General features: G+C 43.8%; 1 protein-coding gene across 2 annotated transcripts in view; it reads right to left on the bottom strand.

Annotated features, from left to right (window-relative positions):
* ap2a1 (adaptor related protein complex 2 subunit alpha 1) overlaps positions 1–27150 on the bottom strand; it is a 108222-nt gene that overhangs the window by 16204 nt on the left and 64868 nt on the right. The window contains exons 13-18 of one of the 2 annotated variants that reach the window (XM_059953456.1): positions 24978–25209; positions 21186–21353; positions 17924–18063; positions 10741–10800; positions 1852–1934; positions 1042–1131 (exon numbers count right to left, since the gene is read on the bottom strand). In XM_059953456.1, the coding sequence (XP_059809439.1) occupies positions 1042–1131; positions 1852–1934; positions 10741–10800; positions 17924–18063; positions 21186–21353; positions 24978–25209 (773 nt within the window). The remainder of the gene's footprint in view (positions 1–1041; positions 1132–1851; positions 1935–10740; positions 10801–17923; positions 18064–21185; positions 21354–24977; positions 25210–27150) is intronic. The other variant, XM_059953457.1, reaches the window with a different exon arrangement.

Raw genomic sequence — 27150 nt, 5'->3', positions numbered from 1 at the left:
TGGTAAAAGGCTGATTAGCCATTGTGGCTTCTGCTTTCACCGTACAACTTCATACATCTCCTAGGCAAAGATTCTTCCTCTCCCAGCGAGGAGGTCTTTGCAGCTTATGTTGGCATTTCTGTTGTTCTGTGTTTTTACGGGATAGCCCTAAGCCCGGAAATGAAACTTGCTGAATTATAAATTAATTTTTCCTCCTTTGGTAAATTATGTTCAACTCAGCTCTAGTTACTCCCCAACTTAACAGTGGGAGCAATTTCTTATCAACGACCTGCTGGAGGAACTCAGCAGGTTGAGGAGTATCAGTAGGAGGAAAGGAATGATTGACTTTTCAGATTAAAATTCTGCTTCAGGACCAATGAATTTCTTATCCTGACAAATCCCATCAAACATCTGGGAGCCTCTTCAGTGTTCCCTTACCTCATCTGCTCTAGATTCTCCCTACTCTCCACCCAAGAATCTTTTAACTAATCACAGATACTTTTGCCAGTCTTTGTTGATGCATCCATGAGGTAATAGACACTTTTTGTAAATCCTCCTTTTGATCCTTTCACACCCTCTCGGAATAAAAAAGTGATACAGCAGACTGCAACACCATAACAGCGACTGTTTGTTGGTCTCCCCTGTGCAATGGGCGACATCTCTATGTCCCTTGTTAATGAGAGAGGAAGAGAGACAGAGCCTGTGGCACATCAAATTATTGGGTAAATAATGGTTTTTGTTTGTCTGCAGATCATGGTCTCTCTCTTTGGGGGCCTTGCTGTTGCTTGGTGGGTGGTGGGAGCTGCTGAAATGGTTGGGGAGGGGGAGGTTGATGCTTTGTTGCTGCTTGTGCATGTGGGGGTGGGGAGAGGGGGCTTAATATTTTTCTTTCTGTCATTAATTCTGTGGGATTCCCTTCTGTTTTTGTGGATGTCTGTGAAGAGTAAGAATTTCAAGTTGTACACTGTATAAATTCTCTGATATTAAATGGAACCACTGAACCATTCAAGTTGAAAAGAAAAGTACTCCCCTTCGTTTGCCGAACAAAATCAAAAAGGATATCATTCTGCAGCTCGCCAGGACAGCTAACATTCACTGCGAAGTTGAGGAACTGGACGGACGTCTTGTTCCCAAAGAACAGGTACATTCGACCTAGATGTATAGATACAAGAAAGTAACAGTGCTTTTGATGACCAAGTCGCACAAAAAGTTGGTTTAGAAATAAAAAAAACCTGTTCATGAAGAAATTTGATCTTCAAGACTATAAGCAAGCAATCCACTCAGGGCCAAAAGATTGTTTTATTTTAACAGACCTCAAATGGCTTTATTAAAGTGACATTGCGACATCCCAGGAAGACGTACCCTGTGATGGAGATGTGGGGTATTACTCCCACACTCTGTGATAATGGACAGCACGTTAGTGTAACACTAGCAAACCAGCACCAACCCAGTTCAATTCCTGCTGCTGGCTGTAAGAAGTTTGTATGTTCTCCCCATGAATGTGCGGGTTTCCTCCCACATTCCAAAGACGTTCAGGTTAGGAAGTTAATTGGTCACATGGGTGTAATTGGGCAGTAGAGGCTTGTTGTGGTGGAAAGACCTGTTACCATGCTGTATCGCAAAATAAGTACTCCGCCAAAGTCTTATTTCTATACAATGGCTTTTAGAAGCATGCTGCAGGAGGGCAGTGCTTTCGAGAAAATCGAGAGAATAAAGCTTGGGGAAGAAGGAATAAACCGACTTGAATGCATGTTTTCACCACAAAAGGGACTGTGACGTTGCAAGTAAACTGCAAGAGCAAATCCCAGAAACTGCAGTAGTTTATCCCAACCAAGGACCATTAAGCTGAAGGAAAGGGTCTCAGTCACTCACCCAAGTTTTGCCTGTATTCTGATTTTATTCCAATCTGGAGAAGCTGGTTTTCAAACAGGACCCCATTGTTCTTGCAGACAAACCTACATTGGGAAGAGGAATATACAGCAAGTAAGGAGTCAGTAATGTTGGCAAGTTACTGTTACCAGCTACAGCTAAGGGAACACACTGATAGAAATAGCAGTCACTAAACTCCACCCCAAAGCAGCAGTACCAACACCCCAGAACCGAAAAAGGAAAATCCACTGTTTATATTCATTTACCCACAAAGCTTGCTCCCAATGTCCAGGGTGATTCTGACATCACCTGGGTCCCACTATTACAACTCCAAGTGCTCTCTTCAAATCTAACACCAGCTGGGAAAGGCAGAGGTAACTTCCAAAAATCCAAGAGTAAAAATGTGGTGATTTCAAAAGTAAAATCTTATCGAACCCCAATGAGACTGCATCCTGATAGTATCCCAGTTCTTGTTTTTAAATCACAAATAGAAGAGAGTCCCATTTGCATGACATCTGCACAGTGAACACTCACCAATAGGACTCGAGGCAGAGGCCACCTCACCTTGCAGCCACTGTCACAATTGAGACCCCACATTTCAAAACCTCTCACAAACTGCACCCCACTCCCCATTCAATAAGCACCTGCCTCTCCACACACATTTACACTCCAACTAGGGGTGCAGCCTAGCTAATATTTAACTTGGTTGACAAATCCCAATTTTCAGGCCATCAGAAAGTTCAGCAATCTGAAGTAAATTAGCCCTGGCTAGCACAGGGTCACAGAAAAGTACGGCAGACTAGCTCTAGACTGCGCCTACTCCCATCAACCTGTTCTGGACGACAGCCCTCTGTAACCCTACCATCCGAACTTCCATTAAATGTTGAAATCAAGCTTGCATACACCTCCTGTGCTGGCAGCTCATTCCACACTCTCACAACCCTCAGTGAAGAAGCTCCCCCTGATGTTCCCCTTAAATGTTTCAACTTTCATCCTTACCTTAACCCATAACTTCTAGTTGTAGCCCCACCCAACCTCAGGGGGAAAAAGCCTGCATGCATTTACCTTATAATTTTATATACCTCTATCAAATCTCCCCTCAATCTTCTACATTCCAAGGAATAAAGCCCTAACAATTTTAAATCTTACCTTGTAACTCAAATTAGGCCTCACCAACATCTTATACAACTTCAACATAATATCCCATCCCCTGTCCTCAATACTTTGATCTATGAAGGCCAATGTCCCAAAAACTTACTTTACAATCCTATCTACCTGTGACACCACCTTCAATGAATTACGTACCTGTATTCCCAGATCCCTTTGTTCTACCGCACTCCTCAGTGCCCAACCATAATCTGTGTCAGACCGACCCTGGTTGGTCCTACTGAAGTGCAGCAACGTACAAGCTTCTTCTGTAACACTACTCTCATGTATTTAATCCAGTCTCAATAACTTGGCTTTTGTGTTAATGTGTTCCACGCTCGTTTGGTTAAAACTGTGTAATTTCCCCCATACGTACTTGGTATCAATAATACATTTATTCTTTCCTGATGCACGGGTTAATCTATCTGAGTTGGTGAACTAACTTTGTTGAGTTGTACAAAAATAAACTTTTTCATCTTCTCCATTAATATACGGGAAACCTTCCTAAACAATTCACATTTAATGAATCCAACAGTCATCTCTACAGTTGGCTGACCCTTACTTTATCTTTCAGTTGGAGTCATAGAGAAGTACAGCACAGAAACAGGCCCCTTGGCCTATCTAATCCATGCCAAATCCTATTAAGCTGCCATTAACCTGTACCAGGGCTACAGCCTACCAGTCACACACCAGTTTCTACAGTGACAGGATTAAAAGATGGTAAAAAAACATCAAATTTCTAAAAGCTAAAGGAAGCAAAATTTAAAGTCAAAATTAATTACATCTAAAGAGAATATTTTTTCCATACGATGCCTTTTGTCAGAAGAGGCACTACCGCTACTGTCCAGTAGATGGTAGTGGTGTACCATGCAGTGTGGCAGACGTACTCCATCTTCTCAGCTCCTCATTGGGGAAAGATTTCCTCATATTAGTGGCCCATCAAACTGCTGAGAAACTTCAATGAACACCTGTCTTTGTTTGTATCAAGATTCTCCAACTCTGCTTAACTATCAGGCCAGCGATACACAGTCACCTCCCTGAGCAAGACAACAGCGTGTCTCATGATAGGCATCAGTTTCTGCCAAATCAAATAGGAACACATTGTGATGTGACACCACGTGAACAGGTACTCACTGCACTACTCAGTCCATTCAGCCCATCGTACTATTCTATTTGATCATTGTTGACCCAATTTACACATCTTGATTTGATACCACTCAATCTCTTTCCCGTAAACAACCTTACCAAAATAAAAAGAACTGTTGTGGCTGGTGGGAAAAAAAGCACCAGATATCCAGCATACTTTGTGTAAAGAAATGCTTTCTGACTTGGCTTCAGGACATCCCGACCGTAATTTTGTGTGATCTCTTTATTCTGGACTTCTGCACAAGAGGAAATAATTTCCCTCCACATCATGCCCTTAATTAACGAACAAACTGATGAGAATAGTTTATAATCTGTAATAATCAAGAGAATACATTGAGTGTTTTACCATATCTTTTTAGCCCTAGTAACATTCCTGTGAATTCTGACTCGGACAGCATGGAAACAGGCATCCAGCCTAACTCACACCGACTGCATTGCCCAGCGAGTTAGTCCCATCTGCCTGTAGCCCTCTAAACTTTTCCTATCCATCTACGTAACTGGATGGCTTTTAAACATTGCTAATACACCTGCCCCAACCACCATTTCTGGCAGCTCCTTTTGGTTGAAGCAGCTGCCCGATGTACCCCTCGAATCTCTCACCTCTGATCTGAAACTCATGACTGTTTTTAGCAATTCCTCCTTGGGAACTCAACTCTGCACTGCAACCTTGTCCATGCCCCTTATCAACGTGTACCCATACAGCACGGGAGCTCAACCAGGCCATTCAGCCCAACTCTGCTGATTTATTTTCCCTCTCCATTCCATTCTCCCCATAACCTTCGGCACCTTGTCACCCCTGAATATCCTATGTTCCAGGTTACAAGCTCTAGTCTTCACAGCCTCTGCTTGTATCTCAGGTGTACCCAGTTCCAGGCAACATCCTGATAGATCTTTTCGACACTAAATGCCCCAAGGAAAATAGACCCCGTGGAAAAAGTGGCACAAGAAGTCCCCAGGTGAAAGACCTCCATGTTGGAGACAGTAAAGCAAACCACTGGATTAAAATTAACTCAGAGCATCAGGTCCAAAAATATCAATTCTGGATAAACAAACAAACAGTGATCACTTAAAGTTGCTGAACTTTCCTCATCTGTAGTGGAGGGAGAAAGGGCCGTCCTCCAATAGAACACCAGCAGTCACAACGCTGCTTTTATAAAAGGCATCTCAGCATTCTTGTATGAAAAGAAAGCATCCTGAAACAGAGACAGAAGTAATCTCCTTACTTGTTGAGGAGATCGTCAGCATCAGGCACAGGCAAAGAAGCACCCTCAGAGCCAGCAGTAGGCACAGTCGCGACGGCACTGAGGTGGAGCGAGAGGAAAAACAGAGAGAGAGAGGAAAAAATGACAGAGAGGCAGAGAGAGAAATTATTAGAGAGAAATGATGGAGTTATAAAGCACAATTCTGTTAACTAGCAACAAATAGTTCGCAATGTATAACTTAAGGTTGAAATTTTAAGTAGAACTGTTAATGGTACCAGGAGAAGATTGTTCAAATCAAGTTTAAAAATAAATAAATCCATGCTCGACAATTTTAATCATATTCCTCAGGATTGACTCCTCTCCTGAGCTTCTACCCCTTCCCCGCCACCCCAAAAGGTGACAACTCTTCCTGCTCCTAAAGCACATCTTCCTCTGTTAGCTTAACCAGCAACTTGGCGACCAGAGATATCAGGACCACATACAGTACTGCCCCTGGTACACACAGGTCACTGGGATGCCTTAGATCCCACATCACCAGGTTCAGGAACAGTTACTACACTTCAACCATCAGGCACCTGGACGGGTGTGAATAACTTCACTCACCATAATGAGCTGATTCTACCATCTATAAGACTTGCTTTCAAGGAGTTTCAACAAGTTCTCAATATTACTTATTGATTTTTTTTGTATTTGCAACGATTTGTCTTTTGTACATTGGTTGTTTATCAGTCTGTGTGTCGCTTTTTATTGATTCTACTGTATTTACTTGTATCCACTGAATGCCTGCAAGAAAAATGAATCTCAGGGTAGAGTACATGTCCCTACAAAGGACTGTGAGAACAGCCAAGAGGATCGTATCCCTGCCATCCATCGGGGATATTTATCAGGAGACCTGTATACGCAGGGCTCTTAGTATTATCAAGGATCCCACCCATCTATCCAGCATCCTCTTTGACTTTCTACCCCAGGCAGGAGACTCTGATGTATAAAGACAGGAACGGTCAGGATGGGAAACAGTTTCTTCCCTCAGACCATTAGGCTTCTGAACTCCCTGCATTCAAAGTGTCACTGGTTCATCTGTACCACAGCTTACAATATTTAATTTATGCACTTTAGTTTGTTATTTATGCATGGTTTATCTGTAGATTTTATCCTTACCTTCATAGGTTATAGTATATTGTGTACTATGCTTTCCACCCAGAGAGACATTGTCTCATTTCCATACACATATGATTATATACATCATATACATGTGCATAGTTAAATGACAATAAAGTTGACTTAACTAATGAATTTACTTTGAACTTTGAAGACACTGTGAACCTGGTTGTACCAGAATAAAGGTGCAACTCTAATTACTGATATGCTCCTGTTGTGAATGATTGGACTGAGTTATCTCACCAACACATTTCTATAGACTAGTAGTGGAGCATACCGTGCCAATCTGTCGCACTTGTCACTCTTCTCCGTTTTCTCACTCATTGTGTGAGCCTACTGACGTGGGGCAAACTGACTGCGCTAAACGTGTCTGGTGACTGCGTGGCCGCCGGCATGGTCATTGACTAGGGCAAGCTTGTGCGAAAAGCCTCACTGAGCTCGCAGGATTAAACCACGCAGGCACAGCGGTACATTCCACATGGGGGAGTTGGAGGAAAAGCCCGTTTACTGCATGCCATGCCATGCCAATCCGTGCCCAAAGTGGGAAAGGTAAGGTGGAAGCATAGGCTTCTGTCTTGATACATACTGCATTGCATCTTCTGATTGTCAGCCAAAGGCAGGACTGGTAGCAGGGCACATGGGGTCAGAATAATGCTCCTAATATGTTCTGTGCTACCAAAACAACTACAATCACAACAGTCTCAAAGCCCAATGGGCACAGAAACATCAAACTGAATGAAATAAAAAGCTCAACGCAGGGCCAAGTGACTCTGTCTGACAATCAACAAATTCAGCTCCATTGCAGAGCCTCAGGTTAAGACAATGTTCATCACTTGTCCAGAACTGGAGCTCAATTTCATTCAGACAAAAGAAAAGGTAATGCACACAAAATGCTGGAGGAACTCAGCAGGTCAGGCAGCATCTATGGACATGAATAAACAGTCGATGTTTCAGGCCGAGACCCCTCGTCAGGGCTGAGAAGGAAGGGGGAAAATGCCAGAATAAAGAGGTGGGGAGAGGGGAAGGAGGCTGGCTGGAAAGTGATAGGTGAAGCCAGGTGGGTGGGAAAGGTCAAGGGCTGGAGAAGAAGGAATCTGATAGGAGAGGAAAGTAAACTGTGGGAGACAGGGAAGGAAGGGACCCGGGGGGGTGGGGGGGGGGGGACAGAACTTAATATTTATGCCATCAGGCTACCCAAATGGAATACAAGGTGTTTCTCCTCCATCCTGAGAGTGGCCTCATCTAGGCACATGTTGGAATGAGAATGAGAATTGGAAGTGAGAAAAAGCAGGCAGCATCAAAATTATTTGGGGAACATTGAAACATGCGAATCCCCGATGCACTCTATTCCATTTAATGTCGGCTTGGATTAAATCCTCTCCACACAGAGCCACACATCATGTTGGTTTGGATTAAATTCTCCCCACACACAGAGCCACAGAGAAGCTAGCTTCCTTCAAGCCAGCTGAAAACATTAGTTCAATTTGAGCATGTAACAGGACAGGCAAAGACCATTCCCTAGTTGATACACACAAGCTTACACGTGACCAATGCGGGGAGCAAGTTATCCTTTGACAGGGTGACATAATCTTCAGGCCCTGTCACTCAGGGGCTTGAGCTAATTTTACTTTGTGTCTGTTTGTGCTGATGGTAACTATGTGTGACTGTATGTAATGTGTTTTACACCTTGCTACTAGAGGAATGATGTTTTGTTTAGCTGCATACAAATGTTTGGCTGAATGACAATTAAACTTGAACTTGGACTTGAGTTGGCCTACCTCCTTATTTCATGCTACATATCTACTTCAGATTTAGAGACTGCCTTCACAAATCTCACTGCATAATGTATAAATCACAAGGCTATTTTTATCAATTCACTAGCAAGTACTGCCCATCCCTAGGCATAGCAGAACATCTTGTTAGCCACTCCAGAGGGCAGTTAAGAGGCAAGAGCATTACCATGTGCATCAGAGGCAGGGACAATTATTTCCTTCCCTGAAGAATTTTTAACTTTGCGCAATAAGACTCAGATAATCTGGCATCCACTGTTTGGACATCCTCGGATTCACTTGCCAGCCAAGAACATGAACCAGAGGGCAGTTGCACAGTGTGGCTGGAGCTGGGCCTAGACAGTGGACCAGGAGTTGGGAACCAGAACACGAATGGGGTTGCAGCAGGAACTGAGATCTGGAGCACTTGCACATTTCCCACTCTGTAAAGTGTTCCAATTAATCTGTGTGTCTATAGAATATGCAAAACAGAAAGTGAAATAATGTAAATGATAAATAATGGAATTGAATTTAACAGCAGAGAGGTAAAGTTGCAGCTATATAGGACCCTGGTCAGACCCCACTTGGAGTACTGTGCTCAGTTCTGGTCACCTCACTACAGGAAGGATGTGGAAACTATAGAAAGGGTGCAGAGGAAATTTACAAGGATGTTGCCTGGATTGGGGAGCATGCCTTATGAGAATAGGTTGAGTGAACTCTGCCTTTTCTCCTTGGAGCGGAGGAGGATGAGAGGTGACCTGATAAAGGTGTACAAGATGATGAGAGGCATTGATCGTGTGGATAGTCAGAGGCTTTTTCCCCAGGGCTGAAATGGTTACCAGAAGAGGACAGAGGTTAAGGTGCTGGGAAGTAGGTACAGAGGAGATGTCAGGGGTAAGTTTTTTTACTCTGAGTGGTGAGTGCGTGGAATGGGCTGCCAGCAACGTTGGTGGAGGCAGATACGATAGGGTCTTTTAGATCGGTACATGGAGCTTAGTAAAATATAGAGGGCTATAGGTAAGCTTAGTAATTTCTAAGGTAGGGATGTGTTTGGCACAACTTTGTGGGCCGAAGGGCCTGTATTGTGCTGTAAGTTTTCTATGAAGTCACCCAGACAATCAGTGTCTTGCCTTGTCAATGTCCTCAGCACAGAAATACACAAAATTCATCGTTGTTTGTATGAACAAGTTTTGTCTACGCAAACTTTTTGTAGAGGAGCCCATTCACCTCATTTCCTCCTTCCAAACATTTTTCTATGTGATTGGGCATTAATAAGAATTATAAGAGCCAATAGAACAGAAAATCAGCTTGCACTATCAAAGTTTTACTTAACCACTGACATTAAAAAAAACTTCCAGGTTTACTTAATTCCTTGTATTTAAATTCCTCAGCTCCTGTGGTATATGAGGCTTTGTATACGTGTAACTTGCTTGCTAAGCCTACACAGAGTGGATGTGGAGAGGATGTTTCCTATGGTGGGACAGACTAGGACCAGATGGCACAGCCTCAGAATAGAGGGACGTCCTTTTACAATGGAGAGGAGGATGAATTTCTTTAGCCAGAAGGTGGTGAAACTGCGGCACTCATTGCTACAGATGACTGTTGAGGACAAGTGATTGGGCATGCTTAAAGCAGAGGCTGAAAGGTTCTTAATTAGTTAAGGGGAGAAGGTAGGAGAATGGGGTTGAGGAGGATAACAAACAGCCATGGACTCGATGGGCTGAATGGGCTAATTCTGCTCCTATGTCGCATGCCACTATACCCGAACGCACAAGTGGGCTCATCATTAAACCACAGACTGTTTTCTTGTTCCTTGGATTATCATTACACATAACTGATTAAAAAGGAATATATTAACATGTTCCTGTGAGACTCATCTGCCTGAAACCTTGACAAAAGCTTCAAACTTGAAAGTGATAAATGTTCAAACTATAACCGTGGTGTTGTGGGCAGTGATATGTTTTAGTAATTAAGCGCTCTGGACAAGAGAAGTTTCTCGATCCTTCCTACTTACTTGTAACTGTGACAGTCTAAATAAAATACTGTAATTTATTTTTTAAATTTAGGAAAACAGTGCACAGGCCCCTCTGGCCCTTCGAGCTGCAACCCCTGACAACACAGATCTACCCCTAACTGAATCAGGGGATAATTTACAATGACCAATCAACGTACTAACTGGTATGGCATTGGACGCTGGGAGGAAACAGGAGTACAAGGAGAAAAGCCATGCAGTCACAGGGAGGACAAACAGACTCCTTATAGAGAATGTCAGGACTGAACTCTGACACCTCGAGCTGTAATAGCGTTGCGCTAACCACCACGTTATTGTGGCGCTCGTGGTAAAAAAATCACTCGGGGGTAAACAATATTTCAACTTGGGGGCCTGGACACAGTGGGGCAGGGGTAGAGTGGGGTGAGCGGGGTCAGAGGGATCTGAACAGTCCAGGCTTATTCAGCAGTATATAGCTTACTCTGCACACAGGGCTGCATCCACCAACGAGGCAGGGCTCTCACCCGGCAGATCCAGGCTTCTGCTCCATCCCAAAGCAGAGGCAAGCGTGCAGAGGAACAGAGGGAACAAAAAGAGACCAAATCAATGCAACCGCCGTAGAACTACTCAAAATAAACATCGCGTCACAAGGTTTCTCCTTTAAACTTATGGATTTAAGAACTAACATTACAAGACATTTTGTAGACACACTCTCGGTGGCCACTGTATTAAGTACACCTGCTCATAAATGCAAAATCTAATCAGTTAATCATGTGGCAGTAACTCAATGCACAAGAGCATGCAGACATGGTCAAGAGGTTCAGTTGTTCAGACTAAATATCAGAAATGTGACTTTGACTGTGGAATGATTGTTGGTGCCAGACGGGGTGGTTTGAGTATCTCAGAAACTGCTGATCTCCTGGGATTTTCACTCACAACAGTCTTGTTCAAACACAAGAAAACTTGCATATGCTGGAAATCCAAAGCAATACACACAAAATGCTGGAGGAACGCTGTAGGCCAGGCAGCATCAATGGAAAAGAGTAAACAGTCGACGTTTTGGGCCAAGAAGTCCTGCAAAGGGGTCTCGGCCTGAAACGTCGACAGTTTACTCTTCTCCGTAGATACTGCCTAGCTTGCTGAGTCTACAGAGTTTACAGAAAATGGTACGAATTACAAAAAGAAATTTAGTGAGCAACAGTTCACCCTGACACACACACACACAAACAAACAAAATGCTGGGAGAACCCAGCAGAACACGCACATCTATTCAAAAGACAGAACAGTCAATGTTCCATGCCAAGAACCTTCTTGTTGATGAGAGAGGTCAGAGGACAATGGCAAGATGGGTTCAAGCTGATAGGAAGGTGAGAGTAACTCAAATAACCATGCCTTACAACAGTGCAGAAGACCACAGCAGGTTCCACTCCTGTTGCCACTTCATTAGGTACACTTCTGCACCTAATAAAATGGCCATTGAGTGTACACAAGAGATGTTTGTGTAGTGAGGGTGATCTCACTTCAGATACCTGACATCAGGCACTGCACTGACCAGACCTGGAATAAAGCACAAACATAACCCCATTCCACTCTCCGATAGCAGAGAGCTTTCTGTAACCAGTTCACATGCTCAGAAATGAAGACCTATAGTAAAAGAAGGGCATATTTAATTTGTTATCACTCTGCATTCATGCTGTGAATCATAGCTCTGGACAACAGGTCTAGGCAGAAACCAGTGTTGCAATCGGGTTTTTAAATACTTTTTAATAAGGTACTACCTGAATTAATGCAAGACTAAAATCAGTTTTAATCGCAGTTTCTTTCTCCCTGACATAATCTGTATTTTTAACTATTTGTGTCTTTAACAAACATGTATTTTCACAGTATGTGGTGGTATAGCAGTTACATAACAATCACCCCTTTTCACTTGTAATTTGCACATTTACATGAGTTATAATTGTGTAGCCTTTTAACTGGTTTATCTTTATCCAAGGAATTCCTGTTATCTGGAGTATATGGGTGATAGGTTTCTCAAAAGCACCATACCAAATCTCTTTAATATCTATTTTGTTTCTCAGCTCTTCACTTAGTTTCAAGTGCTCTGTTTAAACTTTAAAATAAAGAATCATGAAGAATCAGTTTCTCGCTCATTCCTGTACTAAAAGAAAGCAGGGATCAAAGATAACCAAGATCTGACATTGGCTACAACTAGCTCACTTCCAAATGAGATTACACCAATCGTATTTGGTCTGTGCTACAATGCAGCTCTGGTCCTTGGTGTGAAAAGAGTGCTGGTATCCTTTTGACACACCCCAATTTCATTGTATTTGGAGAAACACTGTAAAAGAGGCTCTTCTATCCATGTAGCTGCACCACCCAGCAACCCACCTATTTAATCCTAGCCTAATTTACAATGACCAATTAGCTGGTACATCTTCGGGATGTAGGAGGGAACCAGAACACACTGTGCTCACAGGAAGGATGTACTAACTTTTCATAGATGGTGTTGGAACTGAACTCCAACACAACAAGCTGCAATAGTGTTTCGCTACCAAAAAGGTTGTTTAATAGATCTAAGCAGGTGTGGACAAATAAAAAACATTTGCTACTATATTCAGGTTTTGCCGTTGTTACAGATGTCAGGGAAAAGCAACTCAAACAGTAATTTGCATCTTTTGGACCCAAGTTTAAACCCACTAAAGACTGTCAACAGGTACAACAGCATCAATGTTCAAGGCAAGGTGAAATTAGTGAGTCTTGTTGTAGGTGTTATTTGTACTAGGGGATCTCAGCCTTACACAAAAAAACTCCAGAGAAGTGTGTGAAGAGGAAAACCTTGATGCTTCGCCTTGTAGTATGACTTAAAGGCATCTGAATACAACTATTAGAAACACTCAAAAGACTTCTATATTTCTGCTATTATAACAACACACACAAAATACTCAGTAGGTAAGGCAACGTCCATGTAATAAATAGATAGCCGAGGCCCTTCTTCAGCACAAAAATTGTTGTGGTGCACCTCAGAGGCAGAGAAACCATAGACAATATTGAAGTTACCAGAGTTTAGCAGTTTAATAGTATACCCAATTAATAGTTTAATAGTTACCCAATTTCCCTCGGGATCAATAAAGTATGTCTGTCCGTCTGCCTCAATAGTATATTTAGATTACATGTACAAATATTCTGTTGTGAGAGATGAGATTGAATCTATCCAAGGCAAACCAACAACTCGTGTGTTGCACTGAGTGATGTCAGCAGCGATATGATGTACCTGGCTGGAGAAGATTTGAACTGCAGTATCTTTCTTTTGGATTGTGTACAGTTGCTGGATTTTCTATTGCATACAAGCTCAAATATCAGGGGCTCAGCACTTGTGGTTATTTGTGCAGAGCTGTGTACGGGGAAGGACTCGCCTAACAAAATTGATTGAGGATTTTTTTTTGAGGAGGTGACAGAGGAGCCTGAGGATAAGGCAAAGGACGTTGTCCATATGGAGACAATTTGATAAGGTCCCTCACAGTCAGTTGCTTCAGAAGATAAAGGTGCAGGGGGGGGATATAGGGTGAATTGTAAACATGGATTGAGAAAATGGAACACCATGTACTCTGGCTGGAGGTCCGTGACCAGCGATGTTCTACAAGGACTGGTGCTGGTACTTTGTTGTTTGCAATATACACTCAGTGGCCATTTGCTAAGCCTGCTCATTATTGCAAACATCTAATCAATGTGGCAGTACCTCGATGCATAAAAGCATGCAGACATGGTCAAGAGGTTCAGTTGTTCAGACCAAACATCAAAATGGGGAAGAAACGTGATCCAAGTGACCTTGACGGGGTGGTTTGAGTATCTCAGACTCCTGATCTCATGGGATTTTCACACACAACATTCACTGGAGTTTGCAGAGTTTGGGTGAAAAAGCCTTAATAATGAGAGAGAATGGCCAGACTGGTTCAAGCTAACAAATAACCACACGTTACAACAGTGGTGTGCAGAAGAGCATCTCTGAATGGGCTACATGACAAAACTTGAGTGGATGGGTTACAGCAGCAAAAGACCACCCCAGGTTCCACTCCTATACCTGACATATCGGCCACTGAGTGTACAGCACAAAATGTAGAAGGGTGGATTAGCAAGATGACACTAAGATTGATGGAGTTGTGGACAATGTAAGGGACAACCAAAGAACATGGCAGGGTATAGATCAGTTACAGATATGGGCAAGGAAATGGCAGATAGAGTTTAATTTAGACAAGTGTGAGGCGTTGCACTTCGTGAGGTCAAATGAAAAGACAAAGTAAATAGTTAATGACAGACCTCTTAATAGCTTTAAGGCACAGAAGGATCTTGGAGACAGGTCCATAGTTTTGCAAGAGGATAAAGTGAAATTGGCAGTGTTTGGTACGGCTGCCTTAAGTTGGTAGGGATGTTGAGAATAAAGGCATAGAATTCATGTTGTAATGATACAAAACTTCAGTCAGACCGCACTTGTATGCAGTTTTGGTCACCCCATCACAGGAGAGATGTTGAGGTGAAGAGACTGTGGAGAGGATGCAGAAGTAGTTTACTAGGACACTGCCGAGATCGGAGGTTATGAGCTAAAAGATTGGACAAACTTGAATTGTTCCCTCTAGAGCAGAGGTTTGCATCCTAGGGTCTATGGCCCTCAGTTAACAGTAGGGGTCTGTGGCATACAAAAGGTTGGAAACTCCTGCTCCAGAGCATCTAAGACTGAGAGGAGAACTGATAAAGGTTTCCAAAATTACGACAGGCATTAATTGGGTCAGCAGTCAGAATCTTTCCCCCCAGGGTAGAAATTCAAATACCACAGAGGTTAGACTGGGGGACTGGACATTTAAAGGCAGTGTGAAGAACAAAGTTTTTTTTAAAGTACAATAATAAATGCCTGGAATTGGTTTCCAGAAAGTAGTGGAAACAGACAGTTTGGTGGTGCTTTAAGATAGACACATAAAAATAAAAGGAATGGAGGGATATGGATGATTACCAGAAGAAAGACCTGAGCCTTTACTTGCTTTATTTTAAAAGAATGCAAGGGGGGGGGGAAGGGTCTCATTGAAACCCATTGAATATTGAAAGGCCTGATAGAGTCGACATGGAAAGGATGTTTCCTATGGGGGGAGGGCTCGAGGGTCAGAGGGCACATCCCCAGAATAGATGGACATCCTTTTAGAACAGAGATGAGGTGGAATTTCTTTAGCCAGAGGGTGGTGAATCTGTGGAATTCATTGCCACAGGTGGCCGTGGAAACAAGTCATTGAGTACATTTAAAACAGAGGTTGATAAGTTCTTGATTAGTTAGGGCATCAAGGTTTACAAGGAGAAAGCAGGAGAATGGGGTTGAGATGGATAATAAATCAGCCATGATAAATCAGAGCAGAATCAAAGGGCATCAAGATCAGCACAACATAGTGGACCAATGGCCTGTCTAGTGCTGTAATGTTCCATGCTTTAAATTGCAATGTCTGAATCCATTAATGTCTTGTTCAAGAAATGTTGCACAACCTAACAGATTCACCCCCATCACTTGAGTTTTCCAAGCTACAAAAAAGGTTGCCAAGGCAACAGTACGATGTGAAAGACAGTGTCAGTGTAGTTACTCCATCCTTTGTGACAAGGGTGCAATACCAGCCAAGAAACGTTACTTGTCTGGGCCTGAGACTGGATGACCAAACATTAACAGTGCTCACTCTGGCCACAGGGTGGGGCACTTTGTGGCATAACTACTACACAAAGGTGCAGACAAAACCTGTGTGCACAGCTAACCATTTTCACTGGAGAGTGAAGCAGAGTTTCGCCAGCAATGAAAGGTTTGAAAAAGGTCAAGAAACACAACGCAGAGCTTTCTTTAATTCTCATTTGTGGTTAAAAATTTCTTTTTAAAAATTAATTCTGATCCTGTCTGATCATCTGCTACAGACGTTGGAAATGTATTTATTTATTTATGAAGATACTGCATGGAATAGGCCCTACGAGCCAAGACCCTCAGCGATCCCCAACTTAACCCTAGCCTACCCATAGGACAATTTACAATGACTAATTAACCCAGTAATCTGTATGTCTTTGGACTGTGGGAGGAAACCAGAGCACCTGGAGAAAACCCACAGTCCACGGGAAGGACAGAGATTCCTTATAGATGATGTTGGAATTGTACTCCAAACGCTGACGCCCCGAGCTGTAATAGTACTGCGCTAACCGCTACGCTACAGTGGCACCTGTGAAAATCTTGAGCAACACACACTAAAACGCTGGAGGAACTCGGTGGGTCAGACAGCATTCGAACTGAGAAATTTCATCATGACCTATCCTGATGAAGGGTCTCGGCCCAAAACATCGACTGTTTATTTCCCTCAGTACATGGTATCTTCCTGCTAAGCTCCCCCAGTATTTTGTGTGTATTACCCTACTGTACTGGTAGTGCAGCAGCATCTGCACCGAACTTTGGAGCAAGAGGTCCCGGGTTCGAAACCCGCTGGCTCCGTGCACGTTCCACTCGTACTGGGTTGTGCGTTGAGCCAGCAACTTGGCCTTGTAAAATAGACAAATGCTAAAGATACAGCAAGGTTGCCACCCAGTGTGCCTATTGGTACAGGGAAGAACTTTAACTTCATCCTGTCAAAAGCTAACATACAGGAATGGTGCCCAAATATCACAGTAGGGCTACAAAGACTAAAATCTGAACCAAAGAATCTTAGTGGGCGTAAATGAAAGTTAAAAAAAAACCTCACAGAATATTTACCATGTACTGTATGCCAGCATACACTCTTGCCAACCAGTGCAACCCTCATCACTACAGTATAGCAACATAATGATCACTTTGCACTTTGTTTTGCTCTAATTGTGTTCTTTCTTGTAAAAAATGAGTATTATTTATGTTCCATTCATGTTTTTCTTTGAATGCTGCTGATCTAATGCTGTGTTTGTGATGCTGCTCTAAGTTCTTGCACCTGTGCATACGTATCGCTTTGCTTCCATTCTGGCTGCGTGTCTGCGGGCTCCGCAACATTGACTTTGCTCTTCACTGCAGTGAGGCTGAGCCTGTGGGCCGGCTCCGGGCTTCGTGTCTGCGGTCCCTGTGACAGTCACACTGCTACGTACTGAACTGAGGCTGAGCCTGTGGGCCTGCCCCGGGCTTCGTGTCTGCGGTCCCTGTGACAGTCACACTGCTACGTACTGAACTGAGGCTGAGCCTGTGGGCCTGCCCCGGGCTTCGTGTCTGCAGTCTCTGTGACAGTCACACTGCTACGTACTGAACTGAGGCTGAGCCTGTGGGCCTGCCCCGGGCTTCGTGTCTGCGGACTCACTTTCATTCTAAATGCCATTTGATTACTTTTACTGTTTCAACGATTTGTTGTTTTGCCTCCTTCTCTTTGCACATTGGGTATGTCTTTTTTTAAATGGGTTCTTTTGGGTTTCTTGTTTTGTGGATGCCTGTAAGGAGACAAATCTCAAGGTTGTACTATGTAAATGTACTTTGAACTTAGACAGTAAATTTAACTTTGACATATGATCATATGACTTTGATCAAACAGCCCGGAATTGGCTTTGTACAGATTCATAGTTACACTAGCTGGATTAAATAACACAGTGGTAAAAGCCCCTCCCAAACCAACAAGAGATTAGAAATTGACTGCATGCTCTGCACTTACCGGGAGAAATTGTCCTCAGCTCCTGGTGCCAGGGTCCCAGTGGTGGGCACAGTATCAGAAAATACATCCACCAGCAGACTGCCTCCAGTAGCAGGAGCACTCTTCAGGCCGAGCAGGTCAGCAGAAGGGGAAGGCGTGGACTACAACAGACAGGAAATCCAGTTATAGAACAGCCAAAAAAAAAAATCACAGCACTGAATTACAATTCATTTATACTAAATGGGCAGGACCAGCGATTTCTTCTCACCTGTAATTGCACAACTAGGTAGCCTGAGGTTGAAAAGTGGCTAAATAAAATTTGCGGGAATGCTGTTTCAGTTAATCTGTAGGAAAGGCTTTCTGAGGATTTACTGGAAGTAGTTGGTATCAAAGAGGTTTTATAAGGCTTTAGTCAGACCGCACGGAGTACTGTTAGCAGTTTTGGGGCCCCTCAGAAGAAAGAATGTGAAGAGGGTCCAGATGAGGTTCATAAGAATAATCCTGGGGATGAAAGGATTAATGTATGAGGAGCATTTAGTGGCTCTGGACCTGTACTCACTCAAGTTTAGAAGACTGAGAGGGGAATCTCATTGAAACCTACCAAAGATCGGAAGTCCTAGAAAGAGTGGACTTGGAGAGGATGTTTCCGATAGTGGGGAGCCCAAGACCAGAGGGCACAGCCTCAGAGTAAAAGGATGTCCCTTTAGAACAGAGATGAGGAGGAATTTCTTCAGCCAAGAAGTAGTGAATCTGTGGAATTTGGAGGCCAAGTCATTGGAGAAGGCAGGAGAGCGGGGTTGAACGGGGTAATAAACCACTGTGATGGAACAGCAGACTCGATGGGCCAAATGTTCCAATTCTATTCCTATGTCTTATGGTCTTAACAGAAATTGGGTCATACACTTACATTCCAAAAAGGGTTGCTTTTGTGACTTTTGCTGACAATACAACTATTCAGACGGTGACGAGAGGGCATGCTGGAGTGAGAAATATCAGCTGGTTGAGTGGTGTCCTAGCAACAACTTCCACTCATCGTCAGTAAGACCAAAGAACTGATTTTGTTCTCTTTGCTACCATCAGGAAGGAATACAGAAGACTGAAAACACACTCAACAATTCAGGAACAGCTTGTTCTCCTCTGCCATCAGATTTATGAATGGATACTGAACCCATGAACATTTTACACTACTTATTTAACAATTTAATATATATACATTTTAATCCACATTTTTTTTCTATTATTATGTATTGCTTTGCACTGCTACCAGCGAAGACAAGAAACTTCACTGCACGTCAGTGATGTTAAACCTGATTCTGATGATACAGGACGTGAGCTCAACAACAATTGGGAGGAGTTACATAGGCAACTGGGACTTGCACAGATAGGCACGACAACTTTGCACTTGTTATAGTTTTTCATGCAAACTCTAAAAGGGATGTGGACTTAGTGACTTATATCTGCAGTTGGCCAGCAACATCAGTATTAATTACTTTTATTTATTTTTTTTATTTTGAGAAGATAAGCTGTATTGTGTCCGACTGCAGATTTCTGCGGCATTCATGGACTCAGGGTCTGGAATTACTTTTTGTGCAACCGTACTTTACTGATATTTTTCATGTGCTCACTCTCTTGGTGCTGTGTGTGACGGTTGGTGCTGTGTGTGACGTTTGGTACTGTGTTTTGCACCTTGGCCCCAGTGTTTTGCATTTGGCTGTATTCATGTATGATCGAATGACAAGTAAACCTGAATTGAATGTAGCACAGAATACTCAACCACGCTGCCCAGCAGCCCACCAATTTAACCCTAGTCTAATCACAGGACAATTTACAATACCCAGTATGTCTTTGGATTGTGGGAGGGAACTGGAGCATCCAGAGGAAACCCACTTGCTTATGGGAAGAAAGTACAAACTTCCTTACAGAGGACACCAGAATTAAACTCCAATGTTCCAAGCCATAATACTGTCGCACTAACTACTATGCTACCGTGCTGCCCAATTATGTTTCAAGAAGGTTAAAGGCCAGTTATCTCCAGCACCAGATTCCTGTGGTAAGGTGAAGTAATTCATGGACTCTCATACCAGAAACCAGCTGGTGTTCCCATTGATTCCGACATTCATTGCGTTGGAACAGCAATGCAAAGGACATATTTCAGTTTAGTCTCCTCTTGGTTTCTGAGTTGCCCCAAGTTTGTTTTTCTGCACCAATTTACATCTTCCCTTCTGGAAGCAGATAGAAGAGGCAGCTTCCAGCCTGTAATTAGCTATCTCTGACAGTGCAGCATTTTCTTTATTCAGCACTGAACAACTGCTTGAATTTTGTGCCCAAGTCCCTGAAATGCAACTACAGCCTTCTGAATTGGAGGAAGGTGGTGCAATGTATGGTAAACGTATGACACATGGTCAGAGTTATATACACTCCGCGGCCACTCTATTGTGTACACCTGCACAAATATCTAATCAGCCAATCATGTGGCAGCAACTCGATGTGTAAAAGCTGCAGACTCAGTCAGTTGTTGTCCAGACCAAGCATCAGAATGGGGAAGAAATGTTACGTCGGTGACTTTGACTGCGGAACGATTGTTGGTGCCAGTCGGGGTGGTTTGAGTATCTCAGAAACTGCTGATCTCCTGGGATTTTCACGTTCAGTCACTAGAGCTTACAGAGAATGATATTTAAAAAATCCAGTGAGCAGCAACTCTGTGGGCGGAAACACCTCGTTAATGAACGGGGTCAGAGGAGAATGGCCAAACTGGTTCAAGCCAACAGGAAGGTGACAGTAGTTCAGATAACGATGCATTACAACAGTGGCGTGCAGAAGAGCATCTCTAAGCGCACAGCACACTGAATTTTGAAGTAGGGGCCACAGCAGAAGACCACGAACATTCACACTGGATGGTGCAGTAGTGTGGCGGTTAGCACCATGTTTTACAGTGCCAGCGATCAGGAGACCAGTGTTCAATCCCTTCACTACCTGCAAAGAGTTTGTATGTTCTCTCCGCGATCGCAAGGGCTTCCTCTGGTTGCTCCGGTTTCCTCCCACATTCCAAAAGGTACGTATTGGGGTTAGTAAATTGTGGGCACACTATGTTGGCACGGGAAGCATGGCAACACTTGCAGGCTGCCCCCAGCACACCCTCAGAATGGGTTGGCCATTAATGCAAACAACACAGTTCATTGTATGTTTCAATGCGCGTGTGACAAATAGAGCTGATCTTTATCCTTATATGGTTCTTAACAGATCAAAGAGTGGAATATAGGCATTCCGCCAAAGTCACACTCACCACTGTGCTGGCGTTCACAACAGGTTCGACACCACCGTTCACCTCCGTTTGTTCCTTCTTCCCTTCTTCCAAGTCAGTCATGGTGCCTGGTCCCTTCTTCTTCTTCAGCTTGGCAAGGATGGAGGATTCCCGCTCAGGGAATGGAGGCATTTCTTCCAGGACGGTGGCCTATACGGTGGGGCAGGGGGAAGCAGAGATGAGGAGAGCAAAAATGAGAGAGCCCAAACAGAAACACACAGAAGTGGAGGGAAAAAGGGTGTGTGTGTGCGTGTGCGTGTGCATGTGCATGTATATATAACATGACATTGAGAGTGATGATAAACCCAATTCTGATATGGATCTCTGTTGTGGACAGAGAGTGGGAAGGGGGCAGGGAGAGGGGAATCATGGATGGGACAAGGGGAAGGGTGAGAGAAAGGAGCGGGAAGCTCCAGAGAGACATTCTGTAATGACCAATAAACCACAATTGTTTGGAATCAAATTACTTTTCCTGGATGTGTCTGCATCTGCGCCACCAAACCTCTCCCTCCCCCACCTCTGGCACTCCTCCTCTGCCACCTGTCCCACACCCCTCTATACTCGTCTTTCCCCAACATCCTTTGCTCCTGGCAGATTTACAAACTTACACTCAGCTCCACTGACCAATACAGTGCTTTGCAAAGGTCTTAGGCACCCTATATGTACTGTAAGCTTAGACCTACAGTCAGTCTTGGGCAATTCTAGTTTGTATGCCTCATCTACAAAACTTTCAACTATGTAGGAAATAAATAGATGATGGAAGGGAAAGAACAATGAGGGCTACTAATTAGTAAATAGGGATGTGGTTTGTGCTAACATGGTAACTGGGAACTGCAGACAAAGTTTCTAGGTGGAGACCTGGAATGCAGTAGTGATGATGTCCAAGGTTTAGGAGTTTCACTGATTATGTAATAGAGTGCACCCAATGTTTTAACAGAAAATTGGATTTACTGTTAGACCTGTGGACAAGCATTTTACTCTGTAATCAGGACCTAGTCCATTACTTAATAAAGTCTTCCTGTAGCCACCGTAGTTCATAGCTCCATGAAAGTGGCTACACAGGTAAAGGGGGTGGTTAAGGCAGCTTATGGAATGTTCGCTTCTATTAGTCAAGACATTGAGTTCAAGAATCAAGAGATTTTGTTGCAACTGTATAGAACTCTGGTTATGCCATATCTGGAGTATTGCATACAGTTCTGGTCACCCCTCTATAGGAAAGATGCTTTGGAGAGGGTGCAGAAGAGGTTTACCAGGATGCTGCCTGGTTTAGAGGGCTTGTGCTATCACGAGAGGCTGGACAAACTTGGAATTGTTTTCTTTGGAGTGATGGAGGTGGGGGGGGGGGGGGGGAGAACAGAAATCCGAAAGAGGTTTATAAGATTATGAGAAGCATAGATAGAGTAGACAGGGAGTATCTGTTTCCCAGGGTAGAAATGCCTAATACCAAAGGGCATGCATTGAAGGTAAGAGGGGTAACTTTTTTTTAAAAACTCAGAGTGGTGGATGCCTGTTAAGATAGTAGAGGCAAATACATTAGAGGCTTTTAAGAGACGTTTTGAGAGGCACGTGGATGTGAGGAAGATGGAGGGATATGGACATTGTGTAGGCAGGAGGGATTAGTTTTCAGGAGTTTTTGATTTACTTTTTAGCTGGTTTGGCATTACACTGTGGATCGAAGGGCCTGGTCCTGTCCTGTCCTGTCCCATGTTCTATGTTCTAACTTTCAGGGATATGCATCTTGAATAAATTGCAGTCAATACTCAGTGTTAGCCTGCACATTATTGAGATGTAAGACGAAGAATATTTCCCTCCTCGGGTGAAAGACCAAAGTGCCCAGACTGGAAGAGGTCTGGGGGGTCTGAGCATAAAAGCTGTCTCAAAGAGTCTGCTCCAGCACAGAGCCGATTCCTTCTGTGCTGTAATTTACTCAAAGTTACATTAAGGTTTTTTAGAAAACCCAAATAGGAAAAGGGAAGGTCAATATTTTCTCAGCTCTCACAGGAAGTGGGCCAGGCCATTCCGCTCTTTACAATGTCATGGCTGATCTGCAACCCTTTTCATTCGCTTCTGCTTACGGTATCATTTTGAAGTTATTCCCAAAATCTCACCCGACGGTTATAACCGCAAACAGTCAATAATGCCAGGTTTAGCTGTGGACAAGTCGAAAGCCATATTTAAAATTCTCATCTGCAAAGGGAGCAAGCACGTCCAACAATGTGCCACTTCTCAAGTACAGGTCATTCAGCTATAAAATGGTAGTTAAGTCCCTAAGAAACCTCCTGTTATAGAAAGCCACATTATGGCAGAGCAGGCTGCAGTTGCCTACACTGCACAGATTTAAACAGGTTTTCCTGATCCCGGAGAGCTATGTTGGCTGGAGTCAGGGCTTTATGCTTTGATTCTACCTAGGGTCACCCATGCCAAACAGGTCAAAGGGCACTGATATGTTGAAGGAAGCCCTGAACACCACCAGAAATGGAGGATCTTTCTGCTGCCCTAAATGACCAGTGGCGTAATGGGGAGTAAGTAATCAGCACCGTGTCGTCTTAGTACCGTACCTTATTCATATTGAATTGAATTGACTTTGTCTCTTACATCCTTAAATACATGAGGAGTAAAAATCTTTACATCTGTCTGAATGTGCAAATTAGTCATCTGTAATAAATAGTTCGTAGAGTAAGTATGCAACAGAACAGTCAATATAGCTTAAAAATACAATTGTTGTCAGCGTGAATTAATCAGTCTGATGGCTTGGTGGAAGAAGCTGTCCCGGAGCCTGTTGGTCCTGGCTTTAATGCTGCAGTACCGTTTCCCAGAAGATAGCAACTGGAACAGTTTGTGGTTGGAGTGGCGCAGGCCCCCAATAATCCTGGGTACTGTCTGATTTAGAAAGCATATAGGCTGAGAGAGCTGGGGCTTTCCTCTTTGGAGAGGAGGAGGAGGAGAAGAGAATTAATACAGGTGTACAAAAAGCATAGATCAAGTGGACAGCCAGATAATTTTTCCCAGGGTGGAAATAGTCAGTACAAGGAGACATAGCTATCAAGGGGATGCAAGAAAAGTATGGGGAGTACTTCAGAGGCAGCTCTTTATATATAAAAAACACATTGGAATGTGTTCTCAGGGATTGTGTAGAGACAGAAACATTTAAGAGGACATTTAAGAGATTCTTAGATAAGACGAAAGAAAAATGGAGGGTTACATAGGAGGGAAGGGCCAGATTGATCTTGTAGTAGTAGGTTAACGAGTCAGAACAACATTGTGGGCTGAAGGGTCTGCACTGTACGGTTGTACATTTTATCTTCTAATCCGTCAATTGCATTACAGGCATCCGTTGGTCTCGTGAGACCATTTGCGCCTTGGAAAGTTTCCAGGGCTCAGGCCTGGGTAGTATGGGAGACCGGCAGCTGCCCAAGCTGCAAGCCTTCCCCTCTCCATGCCACCGATGTTGTCCAAGGGAAGGGCACCAGGACCCATGCAGCTTGGCACCGGTGTCATTGCAGAGCAATGTGTTGTTAAGTGCCTTGCTCAAGGAACACAACACACTACCTCAGCTGAGGCTCGAACCAGTGACCTTCAGATCACTAGACCAATGCCTTATCCACTAGGCCACTCGCCAACACATTATAACCAATTTACATTAACACAGGTTCTTGCAGAACTACCTGCCCTAGTGCATTCATTAGAACATATGCAAATTCTACTCCATTACACAGACCCTGTATGCAGCAACAGGAAACAGGAAAGAAATGAGGGCTCTGGTGTCTTACATACCAGAACATCCGTGCTGGCAATAGAGCTGAGCTTCAGGTACTCCACAGCCCGCTGCTGCAGTTCCACGTCAGAGTTCCGGAGCTGGCTGTCGCTGCGCAGTACATCCTGGATGGTGGCCTTGGTCTCAGGGAAGAGGTTGACAAACTTGATGTACGAGGAGAGCAGAAGGGCACGAGTCGGCACACTGCACAAGTGGAACTTGGAATGAAGCAAGTTGAACTGAACCAAGGGGCTGAAAGATTGGGAAAGAAAGGGGAGAGAATACTTTAAATACGTTACAATAATCATACACAGTGACTTAAACATCGATTGCTTGAACATCTGGTAACTGCCCCCCTTCTCCACCATTCCCCATTCCCCCTTACTCACCTTATCTGCCCATTACCTCGCTCCCTTTCCTCCATGGCCTTCCGTCCTCTCCTATCAGATTCCCCCTTCTCTAGCCCTTTATCTCTTTCACCATTCAACTTCCCAGCTCTTTACCTCACCCCTACCTCAATATCACCTATCCTCCCCTCCCCCCACCTTCTCGTCTGACTCCTCCTCTTTTTCCCAGACCTGATGAACTGTCTCAACCCAAAATCCTAACTGTTTCCTCTTTTTATAAATGCTGCCTGGCCTGCTGAGATCCTCCAGCATTTTGTGTGTGTCACAGTGACGAGTCAGGAAAGGACTTGCTGGTGAACTACACATCTGACACCTTGAGCATCTTCACCCTTGGCAAGACTTTAACCAAGAGCACCTGCTCCCAAATTGTAGACCACCAGTCTCAAAACTCCTCCACCATTCAGAATTGGAAATAAAGTGCTGTCCCTTTGTGGTCACCGGGGTAAAGTCCTGGAATTCCCTAGCCAAAAGGGACTGAGGTTGCTCAAGGTGACAGAATCCTGCCACCTTCAAGGAGCTAACTTGTGAATGGGCCAGATTGGGTGATATGGTGGCACAGTAGTCCGTGTAATGATATTACAGCGCCAGTGACCCAGGTTCAATTCCGCCACTGTCTGCAGGGAGTTTGCACATTCTCCCCGTGACCACGTGGGTTTCCTCAGGTGTTCTAGTCTCCTCCCACTGTCCAAAGATGTATGGCTCTGAGCCTCTACTCACTGGAATTGAGGAAAATGAGGGGTGACTCACTGAAACCTATCAAATGTTGAAAGGCCTCAATAAAGTGCATGTGGAGAGGGGGTTTCCTACAGTGGGAGAGCTAAGACCAGAGGACACAGCTTCAGAATACAGAGGCATCCTTTCAGAACGGAGATGAGGATGAACTTCTTCAGATATGCAAGTGTGAAAGAGAGGTTAGACAGGATATTGGACCGTTGGAAAATGATGCTGGAGAGGTAGTAATGGGGAACAATGAAATGGTGGATGAACTGAATAAGTATTTTGCATCAGTCTTCACTGTGGAAGACGCTAACAGTATGGTGGAAGTTCCAGGTGTCGGGGGCATGAAATGTGTGAAGTTACCATATCTAGAGAGAAGGTTCTTGGGAAACTGAAAGGTCTGAAGGTAGACAAGTCACCAGGAACTGGTGGCATACACCCCAGTTCTGAGAGAAGTGGCTGAAGAGATCATGGAGGCATTAGTAATGATCTTTCAATAATCACTAGATTGTGGAATGGTTCCAGAAGACTGGAAAATTGCAAATGTCACTCCATTCTTCCAGAAGAAAGGAAACTATAGGCCGGATAGTCTGACCTCTGTGGTTGGAATAATGTTGGAGTTGGTTATTAAGGATGGAGTCCCAGGGTACTCAGAGGCACATGATAAAATAGGCCGTAGTCAGCGCTGTTTCCTCAAGGGAAAGTTTTGCCTGACAGACCTGTTAGACTTCTTTGAAGCAGTAACAAGCAGGATAGACAAAGGAGAATAGGTTGATATGTGCAATTAGATTTTCAGAAGTGCCGCACGAGACTGCTTAACAAGCTATGAGACCATGGTGTTATAGGAAAGGTTTAAGCATGAATAAAGCAGTGGCTGAGCAGCAGGAGGCAAAGAGTGGGAATAAAGGGAGCCTTTTCTGGTTGGCGGCTGCTGCTGACTAGTGGTGTTCCACAGGGGTCTGCACTGCGACAGCTTCTTTTTAATGTTATATGCCAATGATTTGGATGATGGAATTGATGACTTTGTTGCAAAGTTTGTAGATGAAATGAAGATGGGTGGAGAGGTAGG

This window comes from Hypanus sabinus, chromosome 29, assembly GCF_030144855.1.
Source record: "Hypanus sabinus isolate sHypSab1 chromosome 29, sHypSab1.hap1, whole genome shotgun sequence".
NCBI classification, from domain to species: domain Eukaryota; kingdom Metazoa; phylum Chordata; class Chondrichthyes; order Myliobatiformes; family Dasyatidae; genus Hypanus; species Hypanus sabinus.
This window is presented reverse-complemented; position numbering and strand designations above follow the sequence as displayed.